Source organism: Manacus candei, unplaced genomic scaffold (genome assembly GCF_025592945.1).
Source record: "Manacus candei isolate 608988 ecotype Guabito, Panama unplaced genomic scaffold, ASM2559294v1 h1tg000008l, whole genome shotgun sequence".
In the NCBI taxonomy this organism is placed as follows: Eukaryota; Metazoa; Chordata; class Aves; order Passeriformes; family Pipridae; genus Manacus; species Manacus candei.
This window is the reverse complement of record NW_026138056.1, coordinates 4,795,027-4,808,041: the sequence shown is the minus strand read 5'-3', so window position 1 is coordinate 4,808,041 and position 13,015 is coordinate 4,795,027. Positions and strand designations below refer to the sequence as shown.

The 13,015-nt window shown below is 38.6% G+C and overlaps 1 protein-coding gene across 4 annotated transcripts in view; it reads right to left on the bottom strand.

Moving 5' to 3' along the window:
• The window catches only part of SPIRE1 (spire type actin nucleation factor 1), a 124,310-nt gene that overhangs the window by 35,525 nt on the left and 75,770 nt on the right, over positions 1–13,015 (bottom strand). For all 4 annotated transcript variants that reach the window (XM_051773358.1, XM_051773368.1, XM_051773386.1 and 1 more), the window contains exons 4-5: positions 11,221–11,346; positions 1,057–1,140 (exon numbers count right to left, since the gene is read on the bottom strand). In XM_051773358.1, the coding sequence (XP_051629318.1) occupies positions 1,057–1,140; positions 11,221–11,346 (210 nt within the window). The remainder of the gene's footprint in view (positions 1–1,056; positions 1,141–11,220; positions 11,347–13,015) is intronic.

Here is a 13,015-nt window from a genome sequence, read left to right as displayed (position 1 = left end):
ATATCTTCTCAGTAGTCAACTTCCTTTTGCTCTGCCTTTAAGAGCAACACACACTAACACTTCCCTCTCATTTTCTGGGAAGCAGAATGGTTGGAGAGAAGAAAAAAAAGTGGTGGAGAGAAGACTGGGAAATTGAAATCAAGTTATTTAAAGAACCTCATAATATTCATCTATGAACTGGTAAGAATAGAAACTAGAAAATAAAACAAGCTACTTCTGGGTTAAGAGTTTCCCTGTAACCTTTTTCTTTCATCATTAGAGAAACTCAGCTGGCAGCTCTGTCTACTCCTCTGAAGGGGAGTCAGCATGATTCCTGCCTAAATATCCAGTCTCTTTAAACTGCAAAAGCTTCTCCATGAAAGCAGTCTAAAGGAAATGTATTGCTTCGATACTTCTATTGTTTCATCTGTCAGGAAATGAAAGTTGAGACTCATTTGGTTCTAATTTGTCATGATTTTTACCATTAATTCATATGGTAAAAAGAACAGAGACTGATTTTAACATAGTACCATAGAATGGTTTGGGTTGGAAGGGACCCTAAAGCTCATCTAGTTTCAACCCCTCTGCATTGGGCAGGGACACTTTCCACTAGATCAGATTGCTCAAATCTGTTCCTGTGTTCCATCATCCTCATTGTAAAGAATTTCTTCCTAATATCTTATCTAAATATACTATCTTTCAGTTTAAAGCTATTCCTCCTGTCCTATCACTACAGGCCCTTGCGAAAAAGTCCCTCTCCAGCTCTCTTGCAGGCCCTCTTTAGGTACTGGAAGGGTGTTGTAAGGTCTCCTGGAGTCTTCTCCAGGCTAAAAACCCTCAACTCTCTCAGCCTGTCTCCACAGGAGAGGTGCTCCAGCTCTCTGATCATCTTCATGGCCCTCCTCAAAACTCACTCCAACAGGTCCATGTCCTTCGTATGTTGGGGAACCCAGAGCCGGACACAGTGTTTCAGGTGGGATTTCACGAGAGTGGAGGTAATGACACCTTAAGTAAGCTTTATAAAGAAATATAAATTACTAGTAATTATGTTGAATCACTCTTTAATTGTTGTCTTACCCAGTCAGCATTTTTTAAGTCATCAAGATCTGTGCTGGATTCATCACTTCCCTCTTTGTCCATTTCCTGAATCTTCTTCAGGTTCTGCCAATGAAAAGGAGTCAATAAATGAATGATGGCATTACTCTCAAGTAAAACTTCAGCCTAATTTTTGACATCTCTTGTATCAGGTTGTTTGGGTATTCTACTGAATGTTTTATGACTTGAATAGTAATACTGTAAAAGTAACTTGAATGTATTTCTCTTCCTTGAAAAGTGTACCTTAAATACTGGGAAAAAAATGTTAAGTTTTGAGAATAAAAGTACTTCATGCTGGAGGAAAAACTATACATGGAAACTTTAATTCCTAAAATTTAGCTATGCACAGAAAAAAAGCAAACAACCACCTGGCAGGTCTGTTAAGCTACAACACAGAAAGGTAAGGATCCCATTCATACCAAAATTATTGTTATTTGTTGAATTCAAGACTTCATTTTTGCAGGAGAAATTCCCAGAACATTAGTTGTGAGGAGAAATAATCTATGAGAAATCCTTTACACTGAACAGACTCGTATATATGTTGTAATTAATTAGTCTGTATAACATGGGTATAGATTCTGAAATATCAATAATAAAATCATGTAAGTAAGAGAAACATCTTTCAAAGATGAAAACTGTTATTTATGGACAAGACCAATCATGCAAATATGGAGAACATTGTGTGCAAAGGGGTAAAAAGAAGCTTTCATACAAATAAGAATGTGAAAAATGATTAAAAGTTAGAACACACCAAAGAACAGGCAAGCTTGCATACAGATAAATGCAAGAAAAAAATTTAGAAGGCTGTGGTTTTATGTAAATTATTTTTTATGCATTAACTTCTGCATATTCATAATGTTATTTTATTTTTGTTTACTTCTGTATTGAAATGTTCTAGAATGAGCAGTACAAACAAATTCTCAATAATCTATTTACTTTCACTGAAAGTTTTACAAAAAATCTTTAACAATGTTTAATTTGATCTCTTTTCTATGTAGTCACTAATATATTCAAAATGGATAGTTAAGTCCTCTGCTAACTACTTATTTATTTTATGAGACTAAAGTAACAGGTCAGAGGTCTGACAGACATATTTATCAAAAGTATATTTCTCACTTTTAAGCACTCAAGCTCTTCCTCCAATGGTACTGAACAATCAGTCTCAATTCAGCTTCTGAGTTTTCAAGAAAAAATAAAAGTAAATACTTTTTAAAACTTTTTTTTTCCTCGGAGTAAAACTTCCAATTTCCAAACTGCCAACATTTCAGTGTAAGAAATGGAAGCACTGGAAGAGTGCTTAACTTGCACATTTAACAGCACAAGTATTTCCCAAACCTGGCTACAGAGATAGCAAATGTGAGTCAGCTACCACAGAGGTTTTGGAAAGAGACCAGATGGGTTCTTTATTGTCTTATTTAATAAGTAACACAATCGCTTTCACATCAAGGAAGAAATACTACCATTGCCCTATATAAATAAAATACATAATTTACATGAAGACTCTCAAAACCATAAATCACCTACACTAACAGAAGCAGACAGATCACAGGACAATGTGGGAACATTTTGGCATGACTTGCAGTATCACAACAGGACACCCAATTGGGAAAGAATGTCTTCATGGAAACTTGTGTTGTCCTGGCGCTGTGGTCAGCAGTCAGTCTGACACTTACAGGCAACTGCCCTTTCCAGGGGAAAAAAAAAAGAAAAATGGAAAGAACGAATAAAGGCCTTGCTTATATGTATTTTGCTATCCAGGGTTTCTTCTTTTCTGTGTCACACAGTTGCAATAATAATTTCAAATACAGTATCTGTGAACTGTAAATTACTTGCTTTCTAGCAAACTGCTAACATTTATTGATAATCTGCAAAACATAAAATTGTTCTGATACCTTCTCCTTTTCCTCTTTGTAACCAAAAGGTAACTTTAGTAAATGAGCTCACAAATGTCAGATTTGCTGCTCCTTTTCATACTGCAAGGTACACATTAATTTTTAAAAAAATAACGTGTTCCAGCTGCTTAACCTATACTTCAATTGTTCAACACGATTAGTGACAATTACCCATCTCAGCAACCATGTTCCCTTACCATACAGTTTACTGGGTTGCTTTATGCCCAAAGGCTAACGTGTTTGACTGACATAAATATTCCATGAAGCTAAAAAGATTACAACCTGTTTTTCTTAACAACAGAAAATAAGAAGAGGGGAAAAAAAACCCCATGAGCAGCTAAAAGATCTTCTAAATAAGGCAACCATCTAATTAGTTTCTCTGGAACATAGCTAGAGGGGGAGTTTCTACTCGAGAAAGCACAGGTGTAAGTGATGTCGGCTACCATGCACTGGAGAGCTGCAAGAGCAAAACCTGCCAGCCAGGAGATCTCTCAAAGTGCAGTTTATAGTACAAATGAATTGGTACAAGCACAGGCTACTGCCAAAGCCAGGCTTCTATTATGCCCCATTGTCATGCTTAGTGCTCTGTCTGCTGCCCTTATACCAGCAGACACCCATTTCACAGGGATAGTTCAATCCCCTTCCTGGCACCTGGCTCAGATCCCTAAGTGCAGCCCACTATGCAATCAGTGGGAGAAGAGTACAAAATAAAGGAATTTCCATCATTATAGAAGTTACAAAGCTTTGGAAGACTGGGGAGAAAATAAATCAGCAAATGCTCTATCCTTGCAGTTAGTTCTTAGGATGGCTTCTTTAACTCTTCCACACCTGCCAGGTACTGCTTAGGAAGGAATAAATTCACTGTGACAAATGATTATGTTTAAAATCCTAGACTAAATGGAACATTAGGATCTCCCTCCAGCACCTCTAGCCATCATCAGTGGGTTTCTGCCTCTGTTTCAATTGTAAATAATAGAAACCAACACATTTAAAATACAATAGACCCTTTATCATAACTCAGCTGTGATCCAAAACCTGCGACTAACCTCAGCTGCTTACCCTTGGGACAATGGCTTAAGAAAAGCTATTATAGCAAAATAAATACATGCCCTAAAAGAATTTCCATTTCAGAAAGTAGAAACATCTTAAAATGGTTATTCCAAATGATCTAAATGATCCCAGAACCCCAGATCCATACCACAGACCTGATTCAGCCTGTTTGTTCAGGAAATAATGGCTGGAAGTGTACAAAACGTGTTTCAAGAGCTTATCCTTTCTTTTTAAACCATTATGGCATTTGGCCATTTTTTAAAAGACTGCATTTTGTGACAAAAGCTAGTAATAAAAATATCAAATGTCTTCAAACCTCTTGCTGCACTATTAAAAGCAGGCACTTGATTTGCTGCTGCTGCATGGCCCACATTTGAGATGCACTCTTCTGTGCTCAGTGACAGATGGGAGTTTACATAAGACACTTGTCAGCACAGTGTCAAAGACTTGTTTCCATAAAATGCTCTCTAAAGCACAATGCTTCAATGAATATGGTATTCTAGGGAATTCAGATCTGAACTTTGTCTTTCACCAAATGCAGAACACGGGCTACTGCAGTTTCCAGTTTATACTCTTAATTAGGAATGATTTGTTCACTAATTGAATTGATTCTTACACCACTATCTGTGAAGCTAATAAAATATTCTTGCATATTTAGGCTCAATTTAAAAATACACAATATGCACACGGGGAAAAACTGCTTTTACATATCTTCAGCTATTCAAATTGGGTTAAAATTCCAAGGGCTTGGCCAGCAGCATTACTCTGGTTCTTTGAAAAGACCCAAATCCCATGTAATTCACACATGGGGATAGGATCAGTTAAATCAGTCCCTGAAAACCTCTTGAGCTGATATCAGACAAAGGTTTTCACATATAGTGGTATGGGTTGATGCACTTTGCTCAGTTCTGGAGAGGGCAATAGTCCCCATGCTGCTCAACATAAATATGCTGTTTAACAGGAGGAAAAAAAAACGAACCAACTGCATGGAACACTGATTGAGTGACAGTGCCTGCACCACTTAAGAAAATAAAATCAAATCTTTCCCCATCAAACACTAACCAGCAACATTTTCCCGTATTATAAATCTCCTAAACTGAGGGATCAAAGAGATCACAATGCGGCTGCAAGCCTGACAACAGTACAGTTGCAAAAGTGGAGTCACTGGAGGCCTGGAAGTGAAGACAAAAGTGAAGTTATGAGCAGCAAAGTTTGTGAATCCATTTCTTTCTCCAGCTGCGCTTTCTGAAAATCCAAGCAGCAGGGTATTTGACAGCTTTCACAGTCACAAGACTTTTAAGAGTAACTTGGCTAATGACTGTATTTCCAAAATAAGTTAGCCATTAACATTATTTAGGTACCTATTAACTATATCTATTATCATATTTTGTACAAATAATACAGCAGTATAGCCAGGTTAAATGGAAAGTAACACCTGACTTTTTTCATTAACTGTTTTCCAACTGAATCTTTGCATGACATGAAACTAGGAAAAAATGAATGGAAAAATTTAATTTCTATGCATGTACTTAATTAGATTTGTATGTTCACATTTCATACAGATCAGACTGAAATATATCCAGGCAGAGTGAAAGAATTATGTTTTTACATCAGAAAAGACAGAAATGAAAGTCAACATGTTTTAAAAGAACAGTACAAAGATGACAGATTGGGAGCTTTCTCTGTGTTCTACCAAAAACTTAATTACAAGGCACACTGTGGATAATGAAATTATGGATGAGTTTTTTATAAGCATGGACTTTCCCTGCAATCAGAGATGTAGGCAATTATAAAAATATACAAAGTCTTAATTAGTCTGGAAGGAATATTAATCTTGATGCTTTAGGGTGTACATCAATCTCTAAACATTTCTGAGATATAAGTCAAACCTTATGTGACAGATCTGCCTACTGGACACATCTTCTATTTTATGCTGGCCAGCATCACATGATGTTTTTTAGCACCAGCTGCACCAGCTGTAGAGCTTATCACCCACAGCCCTCTCATGAATTATTAGCTCTGCTACAGGCCAGCATCACCCTTTACTGATACCACTCACAGAGTCACAACGTGTTTGACGTTGGAAGGCACCTCTGGATTCAGCTGGTCCAGCCCCCCTGCTCAAGCAGGGCCATACAAGGCCAGTTGCCCAGCATCATGTCTGGTCAGTTTCTAAATATCTCCAAGAATGGAGACTCCACAATCTCCCTGGACAACCTGTGCCAGTGCTCAGCACAGCTGTGCCACCCTCACAGCAAAAAAAGTATTTCCCGATGTTCAGAAGGAACCTCCTGTGTCTCACTGTGTGCCCACTGCCTCTGGTCTTGTCACTGGGCACCACTGAAAAGAGCCTGACACAGTCCTCTTTGCATCCTCCCTTCAGGTATTTGTAGACAACGATGAGATCCCCCTGAGCCTTCTCATTTCCAGACTGAACAGTTCTGGGTCACTCAGCCTTTCCCTACAGGAGAGCTGTTTGAATCCTTCATCATCTTCCTAGCCCTTCCGTGGACTCTCTCCAGTATGTCCCCTTGCAGTGGGGAGCCCAGAACTGGACACAGCACTGCAGCTGTGGCCTCGCCAGTGCTGAGTAGAAGGGGAGGATCATCTCCTTTGGCCTGCAGGCAACGCTCCTCCTAATGCAGCCCAGGACACCTTAAGGCTCCTTTGCAGCAAGGGCATATTGCTGGCTCACTCAGCCATTAAGTCCACATGGAACATTAACTCCACTAAAAGGCAAAACCAGGTAGTAACGGGGAGCTGAAGGAGGACTAGGGCAGATATCCCATCAACATATCAACAAAGTAGGTTCTTAATGTGGACAGCACCACAGGTGAGTCCCCTGTATGATCCAGAGAAGCAATTTCTGCATTCCTTTGCTTGCATAGTCTCTCCCTGCCTCTCTCAATCACAACTGATGCCATTTCTGAGCAACCTGTGTGACCTTTTCAGATACTTCACAGCAGGAACATTTGCTTTATCTCATGGACATAATTTATTTGCACCTACAGTTCTTTCCATGGCTAGGTGCCAACAAAGGTTATCTCAATGACTTCTGGATGATCCTGAAAAAGATGAATCTTTTCTTTTACACGGGTCCATTTTTAGCAGTTACTGTCTTGCCCCTTGCCACACATATGTGCCTTTCCTTTACCTTGTGGACCATTTTTCCCCAAAACAATTTAAAAAAAAAATTAAAAAAGGGGGGAAAATCCCCTTTCTGCAGAATTTTCCTACTGCAGTTTTGAAAGCTCACTTCTTGAGATGAAAAACAAGTTGTACTCCATCTTTTACTCATCATCTGTAAATCCTTAAACAACAGGACGCAGACTTAGGTGGTCTTGGCCCATCAAAAGACCACTTCCAGATGACATCAGAATGGTACCCAGGGTGGGTCTGCAATAAGGGGACCTTTCACAGAGCCTAAGCAGCACACAGATGCTGCCAGTAAGCTAAAAAACACCCCAGTAAACTTGCAAGAAAAATTTCACCTTGCAAAAAGACGTTAGATCAAATTAGTTAACTAAATTTCAACCCCAATGGAATTGCTGCTGCTATTGCACAGAAATATTTTTACTAGTTACCCTAATTTTTAATTGTTTAGTTTTTAAAATTCTTGCAATAGTAGTATCACATCTTTCTCAACTCTGGGCTGTCCTGTGCATCCACTACACTAAATGTTTCATTCTCTTTAAGTCTTCAAGTCAGCTTTACTGCTGACCTTTCATACACAGGGAATCAGACTGGAAATAACCACATGGCATCAATTATGTGACAAAGTGCCTTAAACATTCTATTTGACATCCACTGAGATGACCTGAACAGGTCACTCATTGCTTCATCATTTCTGATTAACACACTCACCCAAATGCATGCCAGTAAAATTCTTACTGAAACTATGCTCCATTTGCAATATAACCAATATAATGGTGATGTTCACATGATATACTGGGGAGTATGTGACTCCTCAGTATATATATTAGTAATAAAACATATTATGACCCTATAGACACACCCCTCCTACCTCCTGATCTATCCCTCATGACATCCTGCAACTTTCAAAACACTGCCACATTTTTTGAGGGGAAAATTGACTACAGCATCACAGCAGTATTTTTTTTCTGCCTCTTGGACAGTTTATTTCCCTTCTAAACCTGTAGTATCAGGTAGGTCAGATTTGGTTCTCTCCAAGCAAGTGAATTTCTGCAGATAAAAATTCTCCCTCTTCCACTACAGCAAAGGTGGCTGTTTAAGTGTTTACTGAGTAAAAAACCACGAACCTCACATTCTTGAGAAACAGATACCCAGATGCCATTCAGTGGCCCTAGAAGGAATCCAAGTAATTTCAAAGTAATTTTTATCCACAGAAAAGCTATTTTAAGTAACTTTAGAGGATATCTCCCCCCCTTTTTGGTGTTTTTAATTTCATGTCGATCTCACATCCACAACTGTGTCTAGATCTGAGGGATTCTAAAGCAGGATCTCCAAATAAAGCTGTTACTTTATAAAATAAACTAACAGTACAAACTTCCTGACATCTTTAGTGTCAAAACCACAATATTACACAGTATAAGCTTGGGGTTCTTTAATTGGAGTTGATGTATGTAACTTGTTTTTTCCCCACAGTTATCTGCCAATGTAATCACCACAAAGTCATGACAACAAAGTGTCCTCACTGAAGTATTCTGCGTTTATCCCCTTTATACCCAATACTCATATGACAATAAAAAAAGAAAGAAAGATCTTTTTTACTCAAAGAGCATTTAACTGTACTCCTTGTGACTTAAGATTCTGCTATGTATTTGCAAGACAGAAGAGTACATAAACAATACCACAGCTTTTACTGGCACAAACCTAGTGTGATCATATGATCCCTGCTTGCCTCAAGTATAAACTACAGAGGCCATTTTAAAATGGTGTAATAAGATTTACAGCATTCCACGTCATATTTCCTTTATACTTGATTTTTAATTTTGGACACTACATTATTTTCAAAACTAAATACCTTCCAAATCTATAGTTGGATAAAAGCTACAACCAAGGATCAAGCACATCATAAACCCAAAGTATTCAGATTCCAAAAGCTGCTTCCAAGATAATTTTCTTCTTAATTTCTTGCATGCTGAGGGGCTGATCCAGAGTAAAACGAAATCAAAAGGTCAAAATTCTGGCCCTGGTAAAGTGCAGCAATATAACTCTTACTGATTCAGTAGGGCCAAAATTCCATCTACAAGGATTACTTCCTTTGACCTAAATGTGCTTTGAATCAATGCCTAATAGCCTGTGAGAAGCAAATGTTTTCTTTCATTTGGGATTAACTCATAGTATGCTCTATGCTGTGATCAGATGTTGTTGGGTTTTTATGCCCAATTATAAGGTGATTAAATAATTCACAAATTCAAAATGTCCTTCTACTTTTTTTTAATACTTTTTAAAAATTATTGTTAAGACTTGATTTTAAATGGTTATAACCCACAATATTTTACTTGGACATTGACAACAGAGATGCCTTATTACTGCTCACTGTGGCAAAGATGTTCAAGAACTTCTGGAAACATAATTCCTCTCTCAGCAGAAAGAGGAACTCCAAAGGGTCTTATCTTTGAGCTTCAACATTGACTTGCAATAGCTGTTAAATGAGGTACTTCCAGCACAGGTCCCTCAATTAATATACAGGTAGTTAGAAGCCGAGATGTGAAATTAATGATGTCAAGGTTCAAGAGACAAAATTTAGGTTTAGCATGGAGTCACTGTATCTTGACTGTTCCCTGTATCAGGGGCACTGGATGAAGAAGTCCTGTAACACAGGCACTTCAGAAAACAAATGGCTCTTTAGCCATGCTGACGCTGTCGAAATTATCCCGGTATGACACTGCTTCAGTTTAAAAACTGCTTTCCATTTGAGTAGGACTGGAGGAGATTTGGAGATGAAACTTGACCCCATGCAGCAAAAAAAAAAAAATCTCTGAAGGATTCTCCCTCTTGGATGATGCATCTCACCCAGGAAGGAAGGAGCACCAGCCCCTTATGCCTCTGACTGGTTTGCATCTTCCACCATCAGTGTGAGAATAAAAGCTCTCTTGTGCTGCTCTTAGGCTCATCTGACCCTTTGATGAGCTGATCTAGCTCATTAACCTGACAAGGAATAACTCCTCCTTTTTTTTTGTTTTGCTTGATATTTGCTGGGTTTGTTCCCTAGATCCAGAAGAAGGAAAACAGTGGGAGCATGTGTGCGTGGGTGGAACAGCTCTGCCTCTTTCAGCAGCAAAATTTTTAGGTCAGCCTGTAAAATCTTATCCTGCTTTTCAAAGGTACTGTGGATCTTGACTTAGAAAAGAAAATCCTTCAGGGATTTATTAAAGGAAATTATGAAAGCGCTGTTACTTGACAAGTTGGCTTTGGTGAAGAAATCAGCTTTAAGAAGCATGTTTCTCTTCCTGCTCTCCCCCTCACCCACCAGCTTTCCAACGTTACCAGCACGAGCACTGTGTAACTACAATTGTTCACAGGGCCATTCTGCAGGCCAGATCTGAAACTATCTGCATTAAATATCATCTTTAAAGTCACTCTTCAGCCAGACCATCTAATTGCAGTGGTTCATAGAATGGCCTTTCAGCCAACAATAACAGCCAAACAGGCCGTGAACATAAGCATTGTGACCTGCAGGCAAAAATTTTTCTATTTTTAAAGTTGGCTCTGCAGTGAAACCAATGTGACAGACAACAACCCAATCATACAGCAGACGAGAAGCTGCTGACTGGGGACAAAATACGAGCAAGAAGAATCTCAGACAATTCTCAGCAAAGAGAATTCCCTCGTGAGAAGGAGCTGAGGAAGAACAAGCAAAGCTCTGGCACTTCACAACATCCCTGAAACACCAGAGAAGTTTTTAGACTCAAATACATTGCATACATGCATGTAGGAATGGGTACATGTATGCAATGTGTTAATCTCCAAGAAAATCTTCTGTTTTACTCCCAAATAGACTAGTCACAATCAATAACAAATTCTATAAGACATTTGTAAATGGTTAAAGGTCAAAAGGAAAAAGAAAATCTCAGCTGAAGAACTGCTCTCCCTAAACACTACAGATCATTTCTTCAAGCATCTGACATTCCTTGCTAGCTGGGTACTGAAGTGATTTCATAAGCTGAATTCACACAGGGATGAGCTCAAAAGCAGATAATCTTCACAGACTGCTTACCTCTTTTGCACTTTTAATTTTGGCCAAGAAAGTGTACAGTTCCATTGTTTCAGCAAACAGAGCCCGACATACTGCTTGATAGTGGTTTGGAGCCTCTGATCGGGTTGGCAGGTGGGCAGCACACAGCTAGGGAGACAAATAAATAACAATATCAAAACAATGCCCCATTGCTTTCATTAATGCTACAGAGCATGAGAAAACATGAAAGTGAATGCAACAGAATATCAAGGGCACAAGCATCCATGAGACATTTCAGTTTAGTCAGAAATTGGGATGTATTTTCTAAACCTTCATTCTTATTTATTTTATGAGAAGAGCTCTGTAGGGATGGTAAGGGGACTGGCTGATCACATTCTGGAAAACTCTGAAAACCAAGACATTGCCTTTTCATTACCAAAAAAAAACCCCAAACCTGCTAAACATGTAAAACTCTGAAAGCCTACTGAAGTCACTAATAATCATTCACCATTACTGATAAGCAGTCAGTCCAGAATTGCTTTTAGAGTAAATCATGCAGCTCCCATTTCTGACAAGAGTTTCACTGAGACAGGCCATTACATTTCAGACAGAGAACCCGAATGTTATTAGCAACATTCTGTTTCAGGAACATCCAGCTTCTACTACTGTAGAATAGCTCAGCACAGATACTAATAGTTGTAATATCTTTTTTCCCTAAGTCAAATCCATCACCTGCAAGTTTCAACATGGAAATCTCAGCTGGAAACAGCTGGAATAAAATAAATAAAATAATTTGTTCCCTAAACACTTCAAAAAAACCCAACAACCCAAAACCAAAACTAGAGTACCCATATCATATATCATACTGGTCTATATATTAAAATAAAAGAAAATCTTTACCAAGGTCCTAAAATTTGTCTTGTTACTGTGGTTTTATAGTAGCTATTTATTATATATATAGCTGTAAGTATAGTTATAGAGCTAAAACCAAGAACAAGCCAAAACCTGAGGGTGGCTACATTCAAATCTCCAGAACTAAAGCTTGAGACAAAAGCCTCTTTAGTAGAAGAGCCCTCAATTAGCCAAGTGGCATACTTGTCTAAATCTCTCCTGTTATTACAGTGAATGCCGTGGTTACAAAGGGCACGATGCATGTAAAGCCCAGGCTGTTTTTCCATATTGCTTTCCATTTGACTTAAATCCATACTGCCACTAAAAGGTGAGGTCCTGTGGCCTCTAGCTGTAAGCATCCACCAATGCCCTTATGCAGGCACCAGAGTTCATGCCCTAATTCAGAAAGGATTACTCATTTGGACAAAAATTAACAATGTAAAGGAAATGGAGCAGGAGACAATTATTCTTCATGGCACAGATACACTTGCAGTGCAGGCAAAAAGGAGCAAGGAGAATGCACTGGTGGGAAAAGGGAGGAAGGGCTGAACAATTGTGTTTGAGTACAGCCAGACTTAGATCAGTTCAATCTCACTGACAAGTCGCTTTCTGAGGTCATAGGTCTCTTGCTGTCTTTTATGTCTTCCCATTAGAATAGCAGTGCAGAGTTCAGTGGTCAGATTTGGTCAACTCCTTTGATAAATTTTTACAAGCACAATTTGGACTCCTGCAATGTCCTGTCCTGATTATTACATGTACATCTCTCTCTCTCTCTCTTCTATTAGTTGTAAAAGAGAATATATATAAGGAAAGTTTATATATGTGTGTGTATATTTTCTTCCCTTGCTGTATACTTTCCTTATATGTAGGGAATGCAAGGCAGATGTTCAAGAAATTGCCTCCCTTTCAAATTTTATGCTGTTTTATAATGGATGGGCAAAATTTT